The 20,174-nt window shown below is 43.8% G+C and overlaps 3 protein-coding genes across 6 annotated transcripts; 2 read left to right on the plus strand and 1 right to left on the minus strand.

The window, feature by feature from the left end:
* Positions 1 to 215: 215 nt before the first annotated feature.
* dguok (deoxyguanosine kinase) lies at positions 216 to 12,457 on the plus strand. 4 transcript variants are annotated; one of them, XM_023843350.2, is made up of 8 exons: positions 216 to 311; positions 626 to 805; positions 956 to 1,059; positions 1,200 to 1,378; positions 1,485 to 1,632; positions 2,192 to 2,307; positions 2,864 to 2,963; positions 3,099 to 3,602. In XM_023843350.2, the coding sequence occupies exons 2-8, from the start codon at positions 703 to 705 to the stop codon at positions 3,123 to 3,125; spliced, it is 777 nt and encodes a 258-aa protein (XP_023699118.1). In that variant the 5' UTR covers positions 216 to 311; positions 626 to 702; the 3' UTR covers positions 3,126 to 3,602. The 4 variants fall into 4 exon arrangements, with proteins under 4 accessions (XP_023699118.1, XP_023699117.1, XP_023699116.1 ...); XM_023843349.2 differs by adding an exon at positions 12,439 to 12,457 and having other exon boundaries at positions 236 to 805; positions 3,099 to 3,165; XM_023843348.2 differs by having other exon boundaries at positions 236 to 805; positions 3,099 to 3,165; positions 3,275 to 3,602.
* Positions 4,007 to 8,466, plus strand: LOC111860051 (nodal homolog 2-A-like). The gene is made up of 3 exons (XM_023843346.2): positions 4,007 to 5,859; positions 6,491 to 7,302; positions 7,605 to 8,466. Exons 1-3 carry the CDS (start codon positions 5,550 to 5,552, stop codon positions 7,755 to 7,757), a joined length of 1,275 nt encoding a protein of 424 aa, XP_023699114.1. The 5' UTR covers positions 4,007 to 5,549; the 3' UTR covers positions 7,758 to 8,466.
* A 3,120-nt stretch (positions 12,458 to 15,577) lies between the features above and the next one.
* Positions 15,578 to 19,957, minus strand: eif4ebp1 (eukaryotic translation initiation factor 4E binding protein 1). Its single transcript, XM_023843311.2, has 3 exons — positions 19,477 to 19,957; positions 17,047 to 17,247; positions 15,578 to 16,566 (listed from the first exon to the last, which is right to left on the minus strand). The coding sequence occupies exons 1-3, from the start codon at positions 19,610 to 19,612 to the stop codon at positions 16,535 to 16,537; spliced, it is 369 nt and encodes a 122-aa protein (XP_023699079.1). The 5' UTR covers positions 19,613 to 19,957; the 3' UTR covers positions 15,578 to 16,534.
* Between the last annotated feature and the right edge of the window lie 217 nt (positions 19,958 to 20,174).

A 20,174-nucleotide genomic window follows, 5' to 3' on the forward strand; every position in this document is an offset into this window, starting at 1 on the left:
TCAAAAGAAAATTACCCAAGTCTGAGATCAGGTGGACAGAAAACATAAAATATGGTACTGTAGATTGCGGACGGATGCAATGCAAGAACAGGATTACAATGCCTCCTTTCCGTGTTTCGGGTAGTTATTCAGAATGTCAGTTCGAATTTTCGTTTTGCTAACCGTAACCATTATTTAATCTGAACTCCAGACTGTTGCTATGGGAGCAACACACAGCTCGTGCCTACTCCTGACCCGGAAGTGAATCTGGTATCTGGCGGAAGACCCAGATTAAGGCATGCTGTAAACAAACCTAGTAAAAAATCAGTCCGGTTAGTATCCTGCAGTCAAACTATTACAAAGTGAAGTGGCTAGAAAAAGAAAGCTAATTTAATGTCGCTTCTCTTTTAAAACAACACGAGTAGGGTCCAGCTATCAGTTTGCTATGTTGAAATGTTACACACATCATTCAGTTAATGGGGCTTCATCATTGAACTGCTGTCATAGGGAAACTGGTACAGCCGCCTGATGAGGACTATGCCTCGTGTCGTTTATGGGGCCCTTGGACGGAATTGTGTGGCTTTCAGTCCGATCACATTCCATAGAAATACATCATGGATATTATCCCCTTTGTTCTGCCATATAGACACAAAGAAAGTGTGGATCAGTAGACGCGATCTTGTACCCAGCCGAGGTATATATTCGGAAAATGCGGTCAAACAGATGCGTAAACGTGTTCTTTCCACGGATGAGAAGTATGGGAATGCAGGACAGCAAATGCATGAAGTTAACCGGATTAAGAGGGTTTCAATAGAAGGAAACATTGGTAAGTCATCAGCTCTCCTTCAATCAAGAGCCACTGTGGGCTTTATGGAATCAGAGTGCTTTGTTATTAAGATGTAAATTTAATCCGTTGCAAAAGAACAGTATGCTATACATCATTACCTGCGGTACCTTTTGTCTGCGTGAATAACAGCGGTAGGGAAATCAACGTTTGCGAAGCTTCTTCGGTCTGCGAGTAAAGACTGGGAGGTCGTACCCGAGCCGGTCACCAAGTGGCAGAAAGTGGACACGTCCCAGGTGTGGACATGCGTCTTTGGAATAATGCTTGGCCAATTAACTGCCAGGAGGCCACCAAAGAGTAATTAAACGTCGTAGCCTAGCGTAGACTCAATTTCCTTACGCAGTGTGCTTCTTTATGTGGCTAATTCTCTTCTCAGCAATCCGCGAGCAACCTTCTGGATATGATGTACAAAGACCCGCAGCGCTGGGCTTACACTTTCCAGACCTTCTCATGTATGACTCGCCTGCGTACGCAGCTGCAGCTGCCTCCCCAGCGCCTACTCCGCGCACGCGCCACGCCTGTGCAGGTGTTTGAGCGTTCCGTCTACAGTGACAGGTAAAGATCACCATACCAAACTTAATTAATTTTGGGGGGCGCTATTTTTACTAACTTGCAGTGTATTTAATTTCCCTGCCCTTTTGCCACTTTTTGTTGTATACAGGTACATATTTGCACTCAACATGGTCCATCTGGGCTGTATCAGCTCTGTGGAGTGGGCTGTCTACCAAGACTGGCACTCGTTTCTGGTCGAGCAGTTTGGCCGGCGCTTGGAGTTGGAGGGAATCATTTATTTGAAGGCACCACCAGAGGTTCTTGTCCACCCCAACCTGTTTTTTTAATTTACTAAAATGTAAACTAACTGTTTCATAAAAATGACAGAATCGTTCACTTGAGTACTAAATTTTGGCAGCTGCAAGGAGTTCGAAAGTGGTTCATTTTGAGATCCTTAAGTGAACAGATCTCTGTGATTGTAGGTACACCACTGACAGCATTTAGCAGTAGTTATTACATTCTTAGGAATAGTACAAGGTGCTGATGGTAGACAGCAGTTGAAAGTTTTCCTGAGCATTAATCATTGGCTTTGTTCTCTTAAACTTGTTTCCCATGATGCTTCACTGCTGCCCACAGCTACATCTTACAGTTCCAGTTCCTGGGGTTGCTCTGGAAACAGAGTTCCAAAGTTTACATGCAGTCTCATACTGTAAACAGTCCTTTACCTTGTGAATGTAACATGGATATAAGCAAAACCTTGATTATAGAATATTTAGAGTTCACTAGGTAGTGTGTGAACAAGTTGCATTATTAACTTATGAGCAGGCTTTTGCATTGGAGGTTGCTAAGGAGGCTTGGTGTGTGTTTGTCATACAGATATGCCACAAGCGCCTGGGAAGGCGAGGCCGGGATGAGGAGAAGGGGGTGGAGTTGGCCTATCTGGAGAGGCTGCACACTCAGCATGAGAACTGGCTGGTACACAGGAGCACAGAGTAAGGGCCATTTCGCATGCTGGATGCTCACGCAAACACATTAAACATAAATACAAACATACTATTCATTCACAGGAATGCATACAAGCATTTCAATTATTGAGTGAATATAGTTGCATATCTAAGTATAAAAATAGATGTGAAATGACTCTAGATGCATTTACTTCATGATATATCCGATCAGTAGTTTTGACTGACAAATTACAATATAAACTTTAAAGTGATTTTTTTTATTAACCTGCTGAGTACTGAGGTATGAAAACAGCCACTTGGATACAGTCAGAAACACAGCCTAAAAAGCAGCTAGTTATTATAAATATGTAGGGCAATTATTTTCAAATTTTGAGTTTTCTATTGCGTTCCTTTAATTCTCTCATGTAGTTTAATGATCACTCCCAGTCCTTTTATTTCAAGATGTCCATTTAATTGCTAAGCTGTCATGTGTGACATCCCATACTGCTTATTGCAAAATGATTTAAGGTGAATTCTGAGAAGCTGTACTAGAAATTTGCATTATGTAGCAAATCAGTTTCATTTTTTTCCTTTTTGGTTGTAGACTGCACTTTGAGCAGCTGAAACGAGTGCCTGTACTTGTGTTGGATGCGAGTGTTGAGTTTGCCGAGGACTCGGACGTGCAGAAAGAGTTTATCATGCAGGTAACTGTCAACCAGTCTTAATTAAAAGCAGCTGCCCTACCATGTCGTTCAAATCCGCGCCACACGAGGGCGCCATTGTTCTTTGAAGGTTTTTGACTCTGCTCACCGTTCTTTATATACTTCTGTCCTCCACAGGTCACGAACTTCTTTAATTCCATTTGAAGGAGCCTTTGGTACAACGAGGGAAACAAGTATTGGAACAGTAAGCGACTGGTGGATACTGTGATGTCACTAAAAATGATATATATTAATGGTTCATACGCACAGATACATATTGCACAGATCCGGTATGTTGAAATTTTAATTCACAGACTTGAAGAGAAGAGCGTTACAAGATCTTTGGGAGCCAAAACTTAGTCTTTTTTTCACTAGCTCTCGTTTTCAAGGAGTAGTTTAATCTGTACGCCCTGTTACGCCGGTCTGTATTTTTTAAAAACGGTATTCTGAAAAACAGCACGACGTAAATTAAATCTAATTACACTAATTCACGTTCATGCTGCCATACGGATTTAAATATATGCATTGTATCTATAAGAAACTCATCCTTCCAGATTCATGTAATGTTTCCAGACCTGTTTCCTGTTACTTGTCATATTTCGTCTTTTTCATAAATTCAATAAACACCACACTTTACATATATTTTACGTATAGTATAGTATGGTCAATTTTACTTGCCCCGGGTGTGAAGGCGATTTGTTTTTGTTAATGTTGTTTTAATACACATTAATTTGGTTCGAACAGCAGGACACGAGAAAATTATTATTTCTCATTCGTGATTTTATAAGTTCATGGCTGATGGAATATTAGTAGGAAAAAAATGAATGAATAATTCTGTCTTCGTTTTATTTTTACTTTATTATATTTTTATTAAAACGAAAGCTCGGATGCGTGCAAATTAAATTTCTGTTGAGAGTTTTCGTGTTGTTTGCCAGTCTGCATTAGATGCGTTCGATCTGAATTGAATGATGCATTTAACATGTTTGAATGTTACGTTTAGATTCAAAGCAAATCATAAGTATGAAGAAGCCAAACCGCGTATAAAGCAATACTTAGTGTCCCGCTTACGAGAAAACTAACATCACCAGTGTCTTACACGAACTGTGACATTTAACACTCACCCTTTTCCGTTTTAAGATGAAATAATGGGAGATGCATGCTGCAGTGTCAGTTTGAATTTGTCCGAAAGAAAACCCTAAAATTAAGAATGAAAATACCCTTTTTTTAACTTTCTTGCTGCTTTGTTTTATCTTTAATCATTTAAAATGATTTAAACATGTAATTTAGGTCAATTCAATGCTGACCGTAGCATAGTTGTATGAGTTTGAATTTATTAATCTTAAAAGAAGTTGACCGTTTGAAGTTTTGTTTTGAGAATTTAATACTCATTGGAAATTAAGATTGTACAGTTATGAAGATGATGGGTTTCGGGGATTAAATTATGTTTAACGACGAAATTAAAGACGAAAATGGTAATTGGTGTTAAGACAAATTGATTGATCTATTGTCAGATCAGTGTCTTCAGAACTTCATAGCTTTCGAATTATCAAAATGTTAGTAAATATCATGTTTAAGCCTTTGATATCTTAACACGCATTTGTATATCAAACAGTACAAACGGATTTTGTATTATTGTCCCAATTCATTCATGCACTTCAAGTAACTGAATTGACGAGACTATATGACATTATGTGCGCTTGGTGGCAGCGCATCATGTAGATGCGAACCGTAGGCTGTGTTAACACAAACATATTAATACGATCATTTTAAAAAGTACAGGCCAACAGAAACATACTGCCTTTAGAAATAAAGAAAATGCTCATATAGTTTGATTCTTGAAATTAATGGCTCATTAATATCGAAATGTTGGCTCTGTTTTTGCTGGTGATTAGTGATGAAACACCAAACAGCAAGTGCAAACTGTTTTTTGTCGAAGATCGAAGTCCCTATAAATATATATTTTTAATTCATTCCCAATCAAGACGTGATGTTCACATTTAATTGTTTCGTCTCGAAATGCATTGTGTTGGGTCCAGATTTCATTTTATTTTGACCTCCCCTTATAAAGGGGCGTATACGTATTCGAGAAAGTAGTAACTAGTTTTTTACACCTTTTACTCTACGTCTTAAAACTGAACCAAACAATTACAAGTAATTAAGTACGCGTGCGTAGATCCTTTCTCTAGTCCGCCCCCATTTACTGATTTGTTTGACTAATATCACTGTCAAGGTGGCTTGTCAAAGGGGTCTCCAATATACAGCACAAAGGGATTTGGGTCTTCATACGTCATGAATATAAAAGCCTGGAGAGTTTCGAGAGACAATGAACTTGACAGATCTAACATTTTGTCCCACTTTGGAGGGGCACTACGGAGCACTTCAAAGCCCCGTGGATGACAGAGGTCATCAAAGGGCAGCTGTGCACTATAAATGCTCTTACTCGGGGGACAGGGCACTCGCAGCCTCAGTCTAAGCTAGACAGGCAAGGAGTAGGACGCTGAATACCCTTTTCTGCCTCTCGACTTTACGTTCTCTCTTGACGGTATTTGTTCACAAGCTGCATAAGCGGAATTACAAATAGCCGTAGACATGGGCACCTTCATACTCGCTGTTCTCGTCGCATCCTGGACCAGCGTCGGGGCTTCGGAGTCAGTTTCGCATCCCGGCTCCCTGGGACTCAGTGAGACATTATATCTGGACTCCTACGACCCCAAGCGCTCCTCTTTGACTCCGGGATCCGCTTTTGGATATACAAGCTCCCGGTACCACCCCAGCAGGTACCCGTTGTACATGATGCAGCTGTACCGCACCTTCAAGGCTGGGGATACGACGGCTGTCAGCTTCGTCAGCAGCAGCGGCGCAGACAACCCGGACTCCGTCCTAAGTCTGATAGCGAAAGGTAAGTCCAATTTTCAAAATATTTGCAAAAAAATTCTCTCTACCTGTGTGTGTGTATATATATATAGACACACACACACACACACACACACACACACACACACACACAGGTAGAGAGAATTTTTTTTGCATTTTTTTACGCATCAGCTTGAAGGGTGAATTACATTTTAATGACATGCGTAAGGGGTTTATCGGACTATAATCTTTAGTCAACTACCGCATCTGTGTTTATCGGTAACTCCTGTTTTATCACCCGGGCTTGTCACGATGCTTATTCGACTTTAAAGGGGCTTTCTGTTTTATGTGAGTGGACTGTGTGTATTGGCAGGCTCCCAGACGTCTGTTACAAATGTGACCGCGCTGGAGGTTCAATACACAATTCTTTCCACCTCTAAATTTCTTTTCCCTGCGCCGCCGCAGCGTTTTGACGTTCGCTTTGTTCCCGCAGTAGCTCTGCTGAACACGAATTACTTTTACTGCGCTGTTTCTGCGGCTTTTAATTGTGTCGACGAAACCTACTCTTGCCGTGTCTGTCAAATTTTCACGATTTTTGCTTTATGGCTTATTATGGCATTCTCAAAGATTCCCACATTGCATGTGTTCTGATCTGCATTTGCTTTTCTCTGCTTCAGGTTGCCATCAGGTTGGTGACAAGTGGACCGTCACATTTGACATGTCCTCCATCTCCGCCAGTGACGATGTCCAGCTCTCTGAGCTGCGGATCCGACTGCCTGAGTTCAGCACCGCCAAGCATGCCACCGTGGACATCTATCACTCCCGAAGTCACCCCTGTTCCCCAGAGATGAAGCCTTGCCCTGAAGAGCGCCTCCTACTGGGAAGCTTCAACTCCTCTCCCAGCAGCATCAAGTCTTCCTGGAAGGTCTTCAATGTGACGGCGCTGCTCAGGTACTGGCTGCACCAGGGGGAATCCTCTCCTGGTCAGGTGGAGGCTGTGGAGGAGCCAGTGCCACAGGAGAACGAGGAACACCAGGAGGAGAAGGAGGATCCTGAGCACAGGCTGAGGCGCCCGACACAGAGGCGGGTCCAGCACCCAACTGCTGACCGGGTGATGATGGTGGTCTTCTCCAAGCACAGGAGAGAGCCACACGGCCAGCGCACCCCCACGCTCATCCGCACCGTAGAGCACTCCAAGTACGTGGGGCTGGACCGGGGCAGCCGGGACTCCCAGAACCGACGGCACAAGAGGAACCGCATGGAAAAGGAGCGGGTGCGAGCGGCAGGTGGCCCAGTGGTCACCCCACCCCCCGCGGAGACCAGCCAGCGCCCCCTGTGCCGGAAGGTGGACATGTGGGTGGACTTCGACCAGATTGGCTGGAACGAGTGGATCGTGTACCCCAAGCGTTACAATGCCTTCCGCTGCGAGGGTGAGTGCCCCACCCCAGTTGATGAGTCCTTCAAGCCGACCAACCACGCCTACATGCAGGTGAGACACAAATCTTATTTTTTAGAGCTTTAAGGACCTCATTTTCTTCACTTGGTTGACTGACTACTGCTTGAATATTAGTGTGGTTATCTCTCCATGTTCCATTTTTTATGCTGATTTTGCCTGTGTTGTTAAGTGCAGTGTTTCCCAATCCGGTTCTTGAGGACTCAGACAATCCACATTTTTGCTGGAAGGGAGTTTGGAGCCCTGCTGTGGGTCCCCGAGAACCGGACTTGGGAACACTGGTTTAGAGTGTCTTCACTGTGTGAATAACATCCTCTTGTCTCCCTTCTCTCTTGCAGAGCCTCCTGAAGCTCTATCACCCCGAGCGAGTGGCATGCCCGTCCTGCGTGCCCATCCGCCTCAGCCCGCTCTCCATGCTGTACTACGAGAATGAAGGCGTGGTCCTGCGTCACCATGAGGACATGATCGTGGAGGAGTGCGGTTGCCACTGACTGGGTGTGGCCTCCACCCCCCAATCCCATTGCCCCCCACCGTAAAGCAACTCCACAGTCACTTAAGCGGGTCACCAGTCAAAACTAAGAAGCTTACTGACAATCCCAGAGGTGCAAAACAAAACTTTATCCCTCAGGACTGGAACATACAAACATACCAAAGACCTTTGGTAGTTGGCACTCCTACCTTGTGTCCTGCAAGGTTATTATTTAAAGTTAACCTCCAGATGTGGGTAAATGCAAGTCACCCAAAGTAACTTTTTGATAGTTGTCATGACTGTGATAGCTCTTTATTTCTTCTGAAGTTTTGAAGGTTGACTTAAATCTTCGATCCTTATTTCACTCTTGTAATGTTAAATATTACAAGAATATATTTAAATATTTTGTGATTTTTTTTTCTTTGTTGTATAGAAATGTTTGTTGCATTGTTTTTCCATTCATAGTAAAAAAATATGTATTTTTAGAGTACTATGAAATTTCTGCTGAAATGTTCAGAGACAAGTTATACATTTTTGTACTTTCAATGCAACAGGAGAACTAAGGGAATCTAAAAATCATATGAATTTCATGAATAGTCCTTTTCGTAGGTCTTTGTTAAACAGGCTATATTAACACGTATGCTGATAATTCACAGTGTAATTAATTATATTTTTGTAAATGACATTGTAAAAAGAATATTAATAAAGCACAATATTTTATTGATTCAAAAGGTGTTACATTTTCATTCACTGTAAGTAGATGAGATCTGATTTCAAAAAAACAAATTTGGGAGAGTTGGAGGGGGTCAAATGAACACCACTGTGTTTTACCTTTTCAAGCTTTTTAATGCCATAATCTTACCAAAACAGCGTATTGTTACTTTACACTTACACACCTTTTCTGTCATCAAAAGTGTTAATGCAATATCCAGTAGCGTAGTGAGGTAGGACAGTCAGCACTTAAATGGAATGTTTTACAGTTCATTTCCCATTTGACTTCTGCTGTAATGCTTTTCAAAAGCTGGCAGAGGAAGGTGCTGACAGGATGGGTATTTTCATTGTACCATTCAACATAAATTACTCGCATAACACATTTGTTTAACATGCATTTAAATGATACATACAAATATCTGTATAGGTAGTGTGTAACATGTGCCTTTCTGCATTAAGGCGACGGCCAAGCAGATAATGAAATGGCACATTTCCATCCTTTGGGGCAGCAGGGAGGCAGCTGAGTGTGGATTTTGACGTTTAGGTTGGCAGCCATCCCCTGAAAAAGTGTTTATGGCCTCTGCGAGCAGCTGTCAAAGAGCCATTTACTCCCCCCCACCCCGGGCCATGTAACTGCATGGGAAGTCGTCAGCATCCTCGCAAAGTGCACAGCCACATGGTTTCCTATGCCGGGGGGGTTCAGACCCCAGGGCTGCAGGTTTCGGCGGGGGGGTGGGGGGCTAATGAGAGACAGAAAGAGGACTGCCGGAGGGGAGGGGAGGGGGGGGGCATCAGGAAGAGGTGGGCAGGAGAGTGGTAACAAGGTCCCTAATAAGGGGATAGACGGGATGTCCTGGGGTGGGGGTGGGGGGGGCTAACATTACGATGCCAAGAGGCTACTGTGTGCATGCGAGGGGCTCCTTCAAAGTGGCCCCCAAAAGTCACACTTCCCCATGTTCACTGCTGCACACCTCCCTGGAAAAGAGGACACGCTTGGTGCCCCTACTTTGTCAAAGCTTCCTTTCTGCGACCTGACCCCCCCACCCCCCACCAAAATCATTTTAGTTTCAATTGCCCTAAGGGGCCTTTCATCCAAAGGATCCCTGCATATTTTAATGCTCCGTCTTTGTTCATGCTGGACATTTTATTGCAGCACTTTAGCTAAGTGCCCCCCCTCAAGGATGCAGCTCCTCCTCGTGGGCCTTGAACCTGCAGCCTTTTTTTCAATATGAATGTAGGTATTCGACAACTACATGCTACCTATGGGCCCTATAGTGGGCTGTTGCAGTAGATCCAACTGATTGATCTGATTGGTTGAGGGAGTGCTCTGGGATTTACTTATCCTTTCATTGCACATTCAATACAGGTCATCTATCTATCCATCTCTCCTTCCCAACCACCAAATATGTGTGGGTCCTCCGGTTTCCTCTTGCCAGTGTGTCTCCTGCCTACGGCTCAGGGATCAACTCCACAGTCATTGTGCTGTAAAGTGGTTGTAGAAGATGGATATACTGATATACTATATTTTTTGGCAGTGGCCTAACTTATTTCCTTTAAACAGATTCATTTTTCAAGACATGGGGAGTAAAAGAGCCACAGATTATTGGCCAAAGATTGCTCAGTTGGTGAATCTCACATTTACCAAGATCTTACAATGAACCCCTGCAGAAATAAGGGTTGCATCTTAAACATGAAGGCCTTCAACCAGTCACCTGCAGTGGGGTGACCAGGACCACTGATCCCTGGGGGACACTGTACACTATAGGCCAGTCCCAAACCCCGAGCACCTCACCTGATAGCCCCGGGACACTGTAGTCTGGGCTGAGCTACCTGCCACGAGGGACGCTGTTAAACCCCGAAACTGGGCGTGAGCGTAATGGCAGCTGAGGGTCGCTAAGTGCCGTGGCTGGGGCAGGGCCCCCTGCCCACGCTTGTCCATGCAGTGAGGGGGGAGGCAGTGAACTTGCCCCGGCGTGCTTCCCCTTAGCCAGTCTCAAAGGCCAGCCAGGTGCTGCTACTTCTCCCAGAGATGCAAAATTTCACATACCCGCCCTCCCCCCACTGAATCCAGTTCTCACCTCCCACTGCCTGCCATTTTCAGGCTCTCCACATTCTCCAATACTAATAAACTAATTAATGGTTGTTTTTTGGAACAACCATTTTTTGGAGAGGTTGGACATTCAGATTTTTTCCAGCAATGCTAAAACAGAAAAGACCCGTCAACAAACTGCTGCTGCAAATTTGGAAGCATAGAATTGTCTGAAACATCTTTGTATGCCGAGTTATGATTAACCTTCCCTGGAACTAAGGGGCCTAAGCCAAACCGTGAAAAGCAACCCTCCTCCACCAAACATTACAGTGCACTAAGGCAGGCTGGTTCTCCTGGCATCCACCAAATCCAAATTCCTCCATCAGACTGCCAGATAGTAAAGCGTGACTCATCATTCCAGAGAACCTATTTGCACTGCCCCACAGTCCAGTGGTGATGTGCTTAATACCATTGGAGCTAATGCTTAGCATTGCACATCCTCAGGGAGTTTGAAACTCTCCTAAGGAAAGGCGATGTTTATAAGCCCCCTGCTCTGGCACTCTGTGCTCCCACCCTGCCACCTCTCCACGGCTCGGTGCGGATGCTCCCAGACGCTTCCACTTTACGATAACAGTGCTAACCGTGGACTGGGGCAGGTCTGACGGCAGAAGTTTGACGAACTGATTTGCTGCGATGGTGACATCCTGTGTAGCTCAGCTTTTCAGTATGACCAATTCTACTGCCAGTGTTTGTCTGTGGAAGTCACATTTGTGCTTGATTTTGTACACCTTTCAGCGATGAGTGTGGCTGAAACAGCTGAGCTGAATAATTGGAAGGGGTGTCCACCTGCCTTTGGCCAGGCAGTGTACATGTACAGACTATGGGCTAATTTCAATTAGCCTAACTGGACAGTGGGATGAAAGCACAGTACCCAGAGGTAACCTGTACTAAATGGAAGGACATGCAGTGTCCACACGCACAGTGAAGACAGAAGGGAGGACTGAGCGATGCTACCCACCGAGCCACTGTGCAGCTTGCTTTCCCAGCCCCATATTACACTAAAAATAAATAAATAAAATCTTCAGTCCAAACCTTGGAACAACATACTTCGACATTAAAGTAATTGCACACTGTTTTACTTGCATCAGTAGTGCTATATGTAATATTATAGTGACATACTTATAACATTTCTACAATCATACAAAATAATGACAGACTTCCATCCCCTCTAGGGGGTCCCCTTCCTCATGCACCCTGGCCTCAGGCATGCAGTGACCCTGTACTAGATAAGCAGGTATTGAAGATGGATGGATGGAGAGATGGATGGATGGATGAATAATAATAATAATACATTTTATTTGTAAAGTTTGTATTATATTCAGCTTTAGCAGTTTACTCAAATATAATTGTCAATAAGCCATACTGTATTTACTGTATCGACACTGCCAGTTGTGGGTTTAATCTGAGCCGTAAAGGTTATGTTGAGCTGTAAATGTCATATCCTGTGACCCTTGTCTTGTAATGGAACAAATCCACTGACTGTCATGGCATGTCAATGTGGAATGCGGAAGCTGAAATAGTTGCAGTGATATATATGCATGAGCAAACATTCTAAAGGCTATCAGGAGGTATTAAAGGAAACGTGATGACAAACCAGGGCGGACTGCCGTTCACCTGCTTGGCCACCTGATGGCTCTCTGCAAAGGCACTGCTCAGCTCTCACTGCAATGAAGGTGCTGCTCTGAAAGTTCAAAGAGGTGTGAAAAAAAAATTAAAGTCAGGTCCCCTGGGCTGCCCCCACGCCTATAAGCGTCCCCACCCCACGATAAGCATCTACCCAGGTTTTGGAGGAGGAGGGCAAGAGACAAAACAGGGGGGGGGAGTATCTGTTGGTGGCAGGGCTGCTCCCTTCATCTGATATTCAGTAGGTGATTAGTCTGTTTTTCTGTTTTGTTTTTGCCAGGTGACTGGTTTGACGCCATCTTCTGGAATGACATCATGGTGGAGAATGCCAAAGTGACCCAACTTTCATAGACAATGAACCCACCTAATAATACTTGGGTGTCCAGTTCCTTTAATCTAAAGACAAGACAAGCATTTTAAAGCTTTCTTTGATGCATTTAGCATTCATTTGTATCAAGTAAGAACCCCCCCCAAGGGTTTCGCTTTTTAGAGGTGGTGGGTGGATCAGCAGGGTAGGCCTCTGTGCGTATGATTAGAAGGATGAAATCCAGTACTTGGCAGAGTAAACATGTCTCTGGGCCGGTAAGCAAGGGCTGAACCCCTATAAACACTGTGCACTGGATGTTCAGCTGATCCCAGCTCAGACCCTCAGACTTTGCTCTCACCTCTGTATGTGTGTGTGCCTTAAAAAAAAAGAGAGTGAGGTGGGATATGTGGCAAAACACAATACTAAGTGTCTGTTCTTATACTTGTACAAATATTCAGTCTGATTTTAAGGCTTATCTCCCTCTATAGCTGCATGTACATATACTTACTGCAAAACCAGCTGTCAATTTCCTCATGAACTGCACCTACTTCACCCAATGAGTAGGAAATCAAATTCATCATAATTAGGAGCGCTTAGAGGAAAGCTGAGCACAAAATTGCACAGCAATTTCCATCTCCCTGTACTCTGGTCAATAGATAAATATAAATATTTCTTTGTTTCTATTCACAGACCATTTGCAGAGAAAGTACACAATGCTATAGGTTTTTAAAAAGAAAATATTTCATATCAATATTACTTATTATTGTGGGAGTGTATATATGGTTAAAACCTGTAGAACCTGAAGTGCTTTATTACGTGTAGATTCAAACAAACTTTCCAAGTGATTTACTATCTAATCGTAACGACTGCTCTTGCGCCATCTACTGGATTCCGTACAAAATATTCGATTCTTCCAGAACTAAATGCATTCTGCCTCTTAACTTGCACATCATGGCTTTGGGATTCGGCATTAATTCGTTATATTATGTTAAAACGTAATATGTTACTTCCAATTGACCTTATCTTTAGAATTAGACTATTCAAGAGGCGTTTCCTTGGAGACGGAGGCCTAGCAAGATCTGTAATTTCAAGCATCATCAGTGTATTTGTAGTCAACATTAGTGCAGTAGGCCTTACACCATTACATTCAGCTTTGGTTTCATGCCTATATTTCATCACTGTTACTTGCAATCAAAAAGTCAACAAAGAAAAGCTTTATTGCCCTAAAACAGGCAATGGAGTTCTGGTCTTAGTTGGCGGCTCACCCGGGTTCATCTGTTGTCTGAGGAATGTCGTCCATCCTGGCTGCGGATTCCTGAGAGCTTCCAGAGATCCCTTTCCCTCTGCGATGGACGATGCCCAGACACCCATGGACGAGAGCAATTCGAGTCCCACACACGTTCCCCGCTTAAGGAACAGCAGGGTCGCTCACCGATAGACCTAACTTAAGTCCTAAGTCTACACACCCAGCCCCGCATGCAGAAGTTGCGCCTTAAAGGCAGAATTTACGCAGGATTACATTTATAGTTAATGATCGAAGATTAATCCAGTTAATTATAATATGCATCACTGTTATATATGCCTATCATAGAGTTGTATAGGAATATATTAGAAGTGAATTGCGAAAGGGGTATTCGAAAGTTATTTCTTAAGCCGAACAGCTTTAAGATCAGGTTTTAAAACTTCAAATGCACAGTCATAATTAGGTTTATAATTAGGACAAGTATATTAACACATAATAAGTATATTAATTTCTCTCCAGCTGTCAAAGACACAGTTAAAACAATACAATGCAAGAATGCGTGTCAGTGCAAGGGATGTTGTAATAAATACAATATGTAGAAAACGATACAACTGATATTTACCTCGCTGGTATTCCTTCGCTCATCAGTGTATTGCCGACTACAAAGGGCGGATGCTTGCTCTGATCATGGATACATTTCTATCGGTGCTGTTATCGCTTTCAACGACCCGGTCGCCTTTTTACTGCTTTATTGCAGCGTGAATAACCATGTCGCGGTCCATTTGTTCTTCTGGCGTACAGCGGCGGGCTGCGGAACGCCGAACATGTATGCATCACTTACCAGACTAATGATATTTCCCAGGGAACCGAAAGTCTCCGATATTTTGATTGATCTCCACCTCCCACTTTCTCCAATACACATTTCTTTTCCCCCCCAACCTGACCCCGATACCACGGCCCGGTCACTTCTCTTACTCCCCACCTAAATCCCAGTTTTTGTCAGTAATCAATGCGGCACAGCTCTGTATTCAGATTAAATGCTCATTGTCGGTCGTTAATTAGGAGGCCATTAATGACGATGATGAGCCGTTTAAAATACTGTTGGCACGACCACCGACAGTGAAGATACATGTAGCCATCGATTTATGTAGACAATGCAGTCATTTGTAGTTTTACTATTCGCAATAAACCCGTAATTTTCGATTAAAATATATTATTGACGGGGCACAAATAATATAGTATTATACTATTAATTATGCATTAATTAACCACAAACTTAGCCTTAATTGCATACTGATCTGATATTAATTGATCATTAATGAATCGTGACGCACCTTTTTCTCAGGCAGTTAATGTATTGGTTACTATATCTGTTAATTCTGTAAACCTTTGTCAGCTACTGAAAGAACTACTGAAGTAATGAATAAAAGGTTAGATACTAATCTCATGTTTCTTCATCATTAATGAATCGTGACGCATCTTTTATCTGAAGTACCAACTGTATTTGTTCACAATTTGTGAGTTATTACAAACTGTTTGTGCCGTCAAGTGTCACCAATGCAGCAAATGAACACACGTAGAAAAACTGAAGTGATTGGGTATTACAAACATTTTCATGTGTCACATTGTTAAAGTTAAGCGTCAATGTATTGCTCATTTGAAGGTACATAGGCCTACTTCACTTAATACATGGTAAATTAAGGGACAAGGAGTCAGGCTCGTAATCATCAGAGAGCTGATTCAAGTACCAGGACGACTTTCCGTTACAGGACACATAATGAAGCATCTTCATATAAACAGCCAAAGCCCCGAGAGGCCAGGAAAGCTTTTCTGGAGAAAAATGGAAAGAAAAAATACACACACCACCACTGTAATTCCTTGCTTTGTCTTTATTTGCCCATAACAAATGAAAACAGGCAAGATCTTCGTTTGGAGAAGATGGAAAAAAAATCACATTCAAACTTATGACACTTTGTTCCAAACAAATCATAAAGCAAAAATTATCTGTGACATTCAGAAACAGGAAAGCGAAGGAGAGGTTCTCTGGACTTTTTTTATTTATTTTTTTTTAAATCAGGACTTTTTCTTAAATCATCTTAAAGTCAAATTGTACACATGGGAGAATTTTTTTTTCATTCAAGTAGGAAAACCTGTACCTTAGGTTTTTTGACAAGTGGGGTGACTGGTACACCAACCGGCTACAAGACCGACCTGTTTAGGCGACTGCAAAGAGCAGTTAGGAAACTGGATTTGTGATTAACACTTCTAAGAAGTCATAGTGGCAAGGTGTCGGCCACCTGGCCAAAAGGGAGTAAATGTTCTTGTTGAGGCATGAGCTGTGTGAGCAGACCTGGCCACATCCAAACTGCCGGACCAAAGAGATTAATGTAAAACCACTGGGGAAACTGGACAGATTCCTACTGCACTCAGGGTTTATGGAGAGCAGCCATCACACCATCCTGACCCAGATGCCGGTGGATGTTTGCTTAAAGGACCGTGGAGAAAAGTGAATGCCGAGTGTATGTGGGGAGGGAACACAAAGGGGTGTCAAGCTGATCTGGGATTGGCTGGGAGGCAGAATTGGGCGGGGTCTGTGTGCGCGTGTTGTGTCCTGACAGCAGCATTGAAAGGAACCTGTTCTCAGTAGTAGATGTAGGCCCAGGAACAGCTGTGGGGTGGGAGTTAGGGGTGGTGGCTTTGGGTTATTAATTTGGTGCTGGTGGGTGGGGTAGGGTTTGCTCTCCTTCATTGTAAGCGTCGTCATCATTGTTGCACCGTCATTTCTCTGTCATCTTCAGCTCACTCTCTTTACATCCAAACGTGCAGTCAGATGTCCATCTCAAACTGAGCGTCTTCCCCTAAACGCAAGAAGAGAGCGCCCCCCACTGGCATGAAACCAAGACAGCAGCACTCACATGACTCCTGAGCCAATGGTGAGGAGCCCCTATATATACACAATTGCATTCAATTTCTAAAAACAAAGCAGTTAACCTGTGTCAGATACCCAGACCATCAGGACAAGGAACACTGTACGACAGGGTCACCGCAGAAATGTTAGCCTCTAAATAGCTTTTAGCCCAGCGGTGTAATAATTTGATCATATTTCACAATGAATGCTTTTTGCGTAAATGATGCCCTTGAGGACAAAGGGAGGCAGCAATTTGGTTCTGGTGGACCAGATGGCTGACGAATGGAACAGAGGTTTTGTTAGTAAGGCCTGGACAGCCAAAGGGAACCAAGAAAAATGATGGATGAGAAAAGGGTTTAGTGTAGCAGGTCACTGTCTGTGTTGGGTTTAGTCTCATCTATCCCATTGGTAGAGAAAAAAAAAATCTCACCAGCAGACTTTTCGGTAGGGAGGTTGCAGTTGTTGTTCAGTGTCTCCAATGTATGTCCTTGCAGGCTCGTGTCATTATTGGCGTGGGCAGAGGGGGGGCTGGTGACCCCCGGAATGTCAGGAAGGCACCTAGGGGGGGTCCGGGCCACGGGGGAGCTGCGGCAGTCTAGCAGAAACTTGCGGTCGTAGATGATCCTGGTGCCTACAGAGCAAATGGATGAGAGGAAGGGCAAGAGAAAAGAGTGATGTCAGTCAGATGAAGGGCGGGGGGTAAAGAACAGTAAACACAAGCATAGTATTGGGAATTGGGGGTAGGAAGCAAGGCAGAGTGTGCCAGATGAGGGAGACTATTCATCACAGCCACTAGGTGGCGCTGCAACACAGTCACGCTGGAACAAAGTATGACATGTGCCTGGAAAACAGCTCCTGGCAAAGCAGTCGATTAGGAAACGCCAACAGCCAACCTTTTATTTTAAATCAACTTAGGGCGACCTGAGCAGCATCTGGACAGACCCAAATATAAACAGTCAGTGAGAGGGGGCGTGACTGAAATCGAGATGGGGGGACGAAGTCACTTGTACATTGTGTAATCTCTCAACTATAAATACACTCTCTTTAGAGTCACGCTTAAATTCCTGTTGGCTAGCTTCTCTCATAACAAGGTGTCGGAATATGTATCAGGGTGGGCACGGATGCCGTTGACACAAAGGCACATAGGTAAAGGGTATGTCTGCCATGCCCCACCCGTTCTCTCTCTCCGGTTTCCTAAGCCATGTCCAAACGGTCCCATGCCCAAAGGGGGCAGTAAAACAGAGCCCGAGACACACCAGCGCTAGCAAGACTGGCAGAGGTGGCAGGGGGGGGCGTTAACATAGAGTTAATGAGGCGGAGCGGCCCTGGTGCATCTGCTGACTGGGGGGCGGAGCCGAGATATTCACCGGTGTCGCCACGTGTGAATTCAGCAGATGCTCTTATCCCAGTGACCTTAAGACCCGTGGAGAGAAACAAAGGCCAATCAGAGGCTTCTGCTGCAAGGTTTTCCCGTTGAACCCTTAAGAAACAACAAAACTATCTTTTTACATTAGAAACCCTAACGGCAGCTCTGGGAGATAGCCCTGTGTGTGCTGGTGGCTGATATGGAAGTACACCAAATAAAGGGTTAACATAAAGAGGGAAGTTAGACAATTACAGTTTGTTTCGGTTAAAATGCGAGCTCACACTTTGTCTGTGAGCCTGTTCAGTCCATATGACCGGCTGAAACTGGAAATAAGGAAGAAAAAACCCAAGAACATTACAAAACCAAAAATACCGAGCTGTACTGCAGTTGGATTATTTTTCTTTTGTTCCCTTCACCCTTGCAGTCAACTGCCTTAAATGCCATCCCTGATCATTCTCCGTGTTTCTGTGGTAAATTCATTCTGTGTAATGTTACAACAGGACCTTCTGTCTCGTTTGTAAATGGCATATCAGATCCAGTCTATCATACTCACCCAAAAAGAAATTTCTTTGTGAAATGCAAAAGCCTTAAACATGATTAGAGAAAACAGCTGAGGGTAAATATTATGAGTCACCACAAACCGCATAAGAACAAGTTCATATTTACATCAGACATGGTTATAAGCTGACGGACAATAGTGTGTTTTGACAGGTGCCATGCAGAAATATCTTGTTAAATGTGAGAATGGAGAAGGCAACTGTATTAATCACAGAGGCCAGGTATTTAAGTATAAATTCCGTATTGACGTATATGTGTAAGTCAGTTGCAGGCCAGCTACCTAAACAAACTATCTGAAGAATGCTGGTCTGCGCATCAGCAACAATAATGACCGTGTACAACGAATTATATGCAAATGAATCCGAAAACTGCCAAGTACTAAATCACCGGGTTTTCTTTTGGTGCCACGATCTAGAAGAAATGAAACCTCAGAAATATTATTACAAAATGCCACGTGTTATCAAAAGACACGGAGATTGTTTATTGCAACAACGTTGCAGGGACTGCCGCATGCTTGTCAATAGGGCACAGTCCTCTGCTCGCTGAGGCTCCCCGCAAGGTGTTGCACAACAGCGCACGCAGTAACATAGCTGCGTGTCGGTGGCTGTCGCATTGACAGCGTAAACAATAGCAGATCAAGGCAAAGCAAGACACAAGAGCGCACGTCGGTACTGTCAACAGTGCCGAGGCCGTCGGGCTATAACGGCACATCAAGCCGCTTGCAAGAATATGAGAGAAATTATTACGATCCCCGTTCACGTTCTCTTTGTTGTAACGCTCACAGTGTTCAGCTGCACAACATGCAGAGATAACCGACAGCAGGTCCTCGCATAACAGCAATAAGCTAAAATTTAATACGGCTTAAGGACGCTTGGGTTAGAATTTACGCGGTAATCATAAATAGCGACGGCATGCGTTCCGGATTGCGTTCCTCACCTCCGGGAGTCGTGCTGAATAACGTTCCTCCAGGAGTTGTGGAGTACTCGTGCGGCATGTGCGCCGCGTCGTTTATGATCACCCGTCTGGTCCCCGGGATGGCCCGGCTTGTGGTCTTCTGGCAACCGGCTGACATCTTTAAAACACCGCGTTAATGCCTGAAACACTGGCTGAAACAATAAGGGCAACCGATGCGATGGAACCTAAATCTGCAAAAAAAAAAAGAGCAATGATACAATCGAGTTTGGGGGGGGGGGAAAAAGCAACGTTATCTCCCCTCGTTGATTCTTCTTTGGCAAGAAACTTACTAATTAGAAAAATAAAGTATGATCATACTACCTAACCCACAGCAACACTATCAAACACACATTCCCACGCACAACCCAGCGAAGCAGGCCAAGCTCTTCTCACAAGACCTCAGCGCCTTCCTCTCCCTCTCACTCACACCATGCACTCAGCCCCAGTACAGACAGGAAAGAGGTTTTTCAGCGGCCAAAAATTCGAAGTGTCGCCCTCTGCTGGTACCCAAATGGATTCGCCTCCCGTGGCAGGATGGGAACTGTAGTTTAATATTGTTAAGTTGCTTTTTATTATTTCAACCGTTTCCCTATTAAACTGCAAATGCATTCGAATTAAATCTGGGAAAAAGAACAACTACTAAGTTCCTTTAAATTTAATAAATAATAGTTATCAAAGGT

Source organism: Paramormyrops kingsleyae, chromosome 2 (assembly GCF_048594095.1).
Source record: "Paramormyrops kingsleyae isolate MSU_618 chromosome 2, PKINGS_0.4, whole genome shotgun sequence".
NCBI classification, from domain to species: Eukaryota; Metazoa; Chordata; class Actinopteri; order Osteoglossiformes; family Mormyridae; genus Paramormyrops; species Paramormyrops kingsleyae.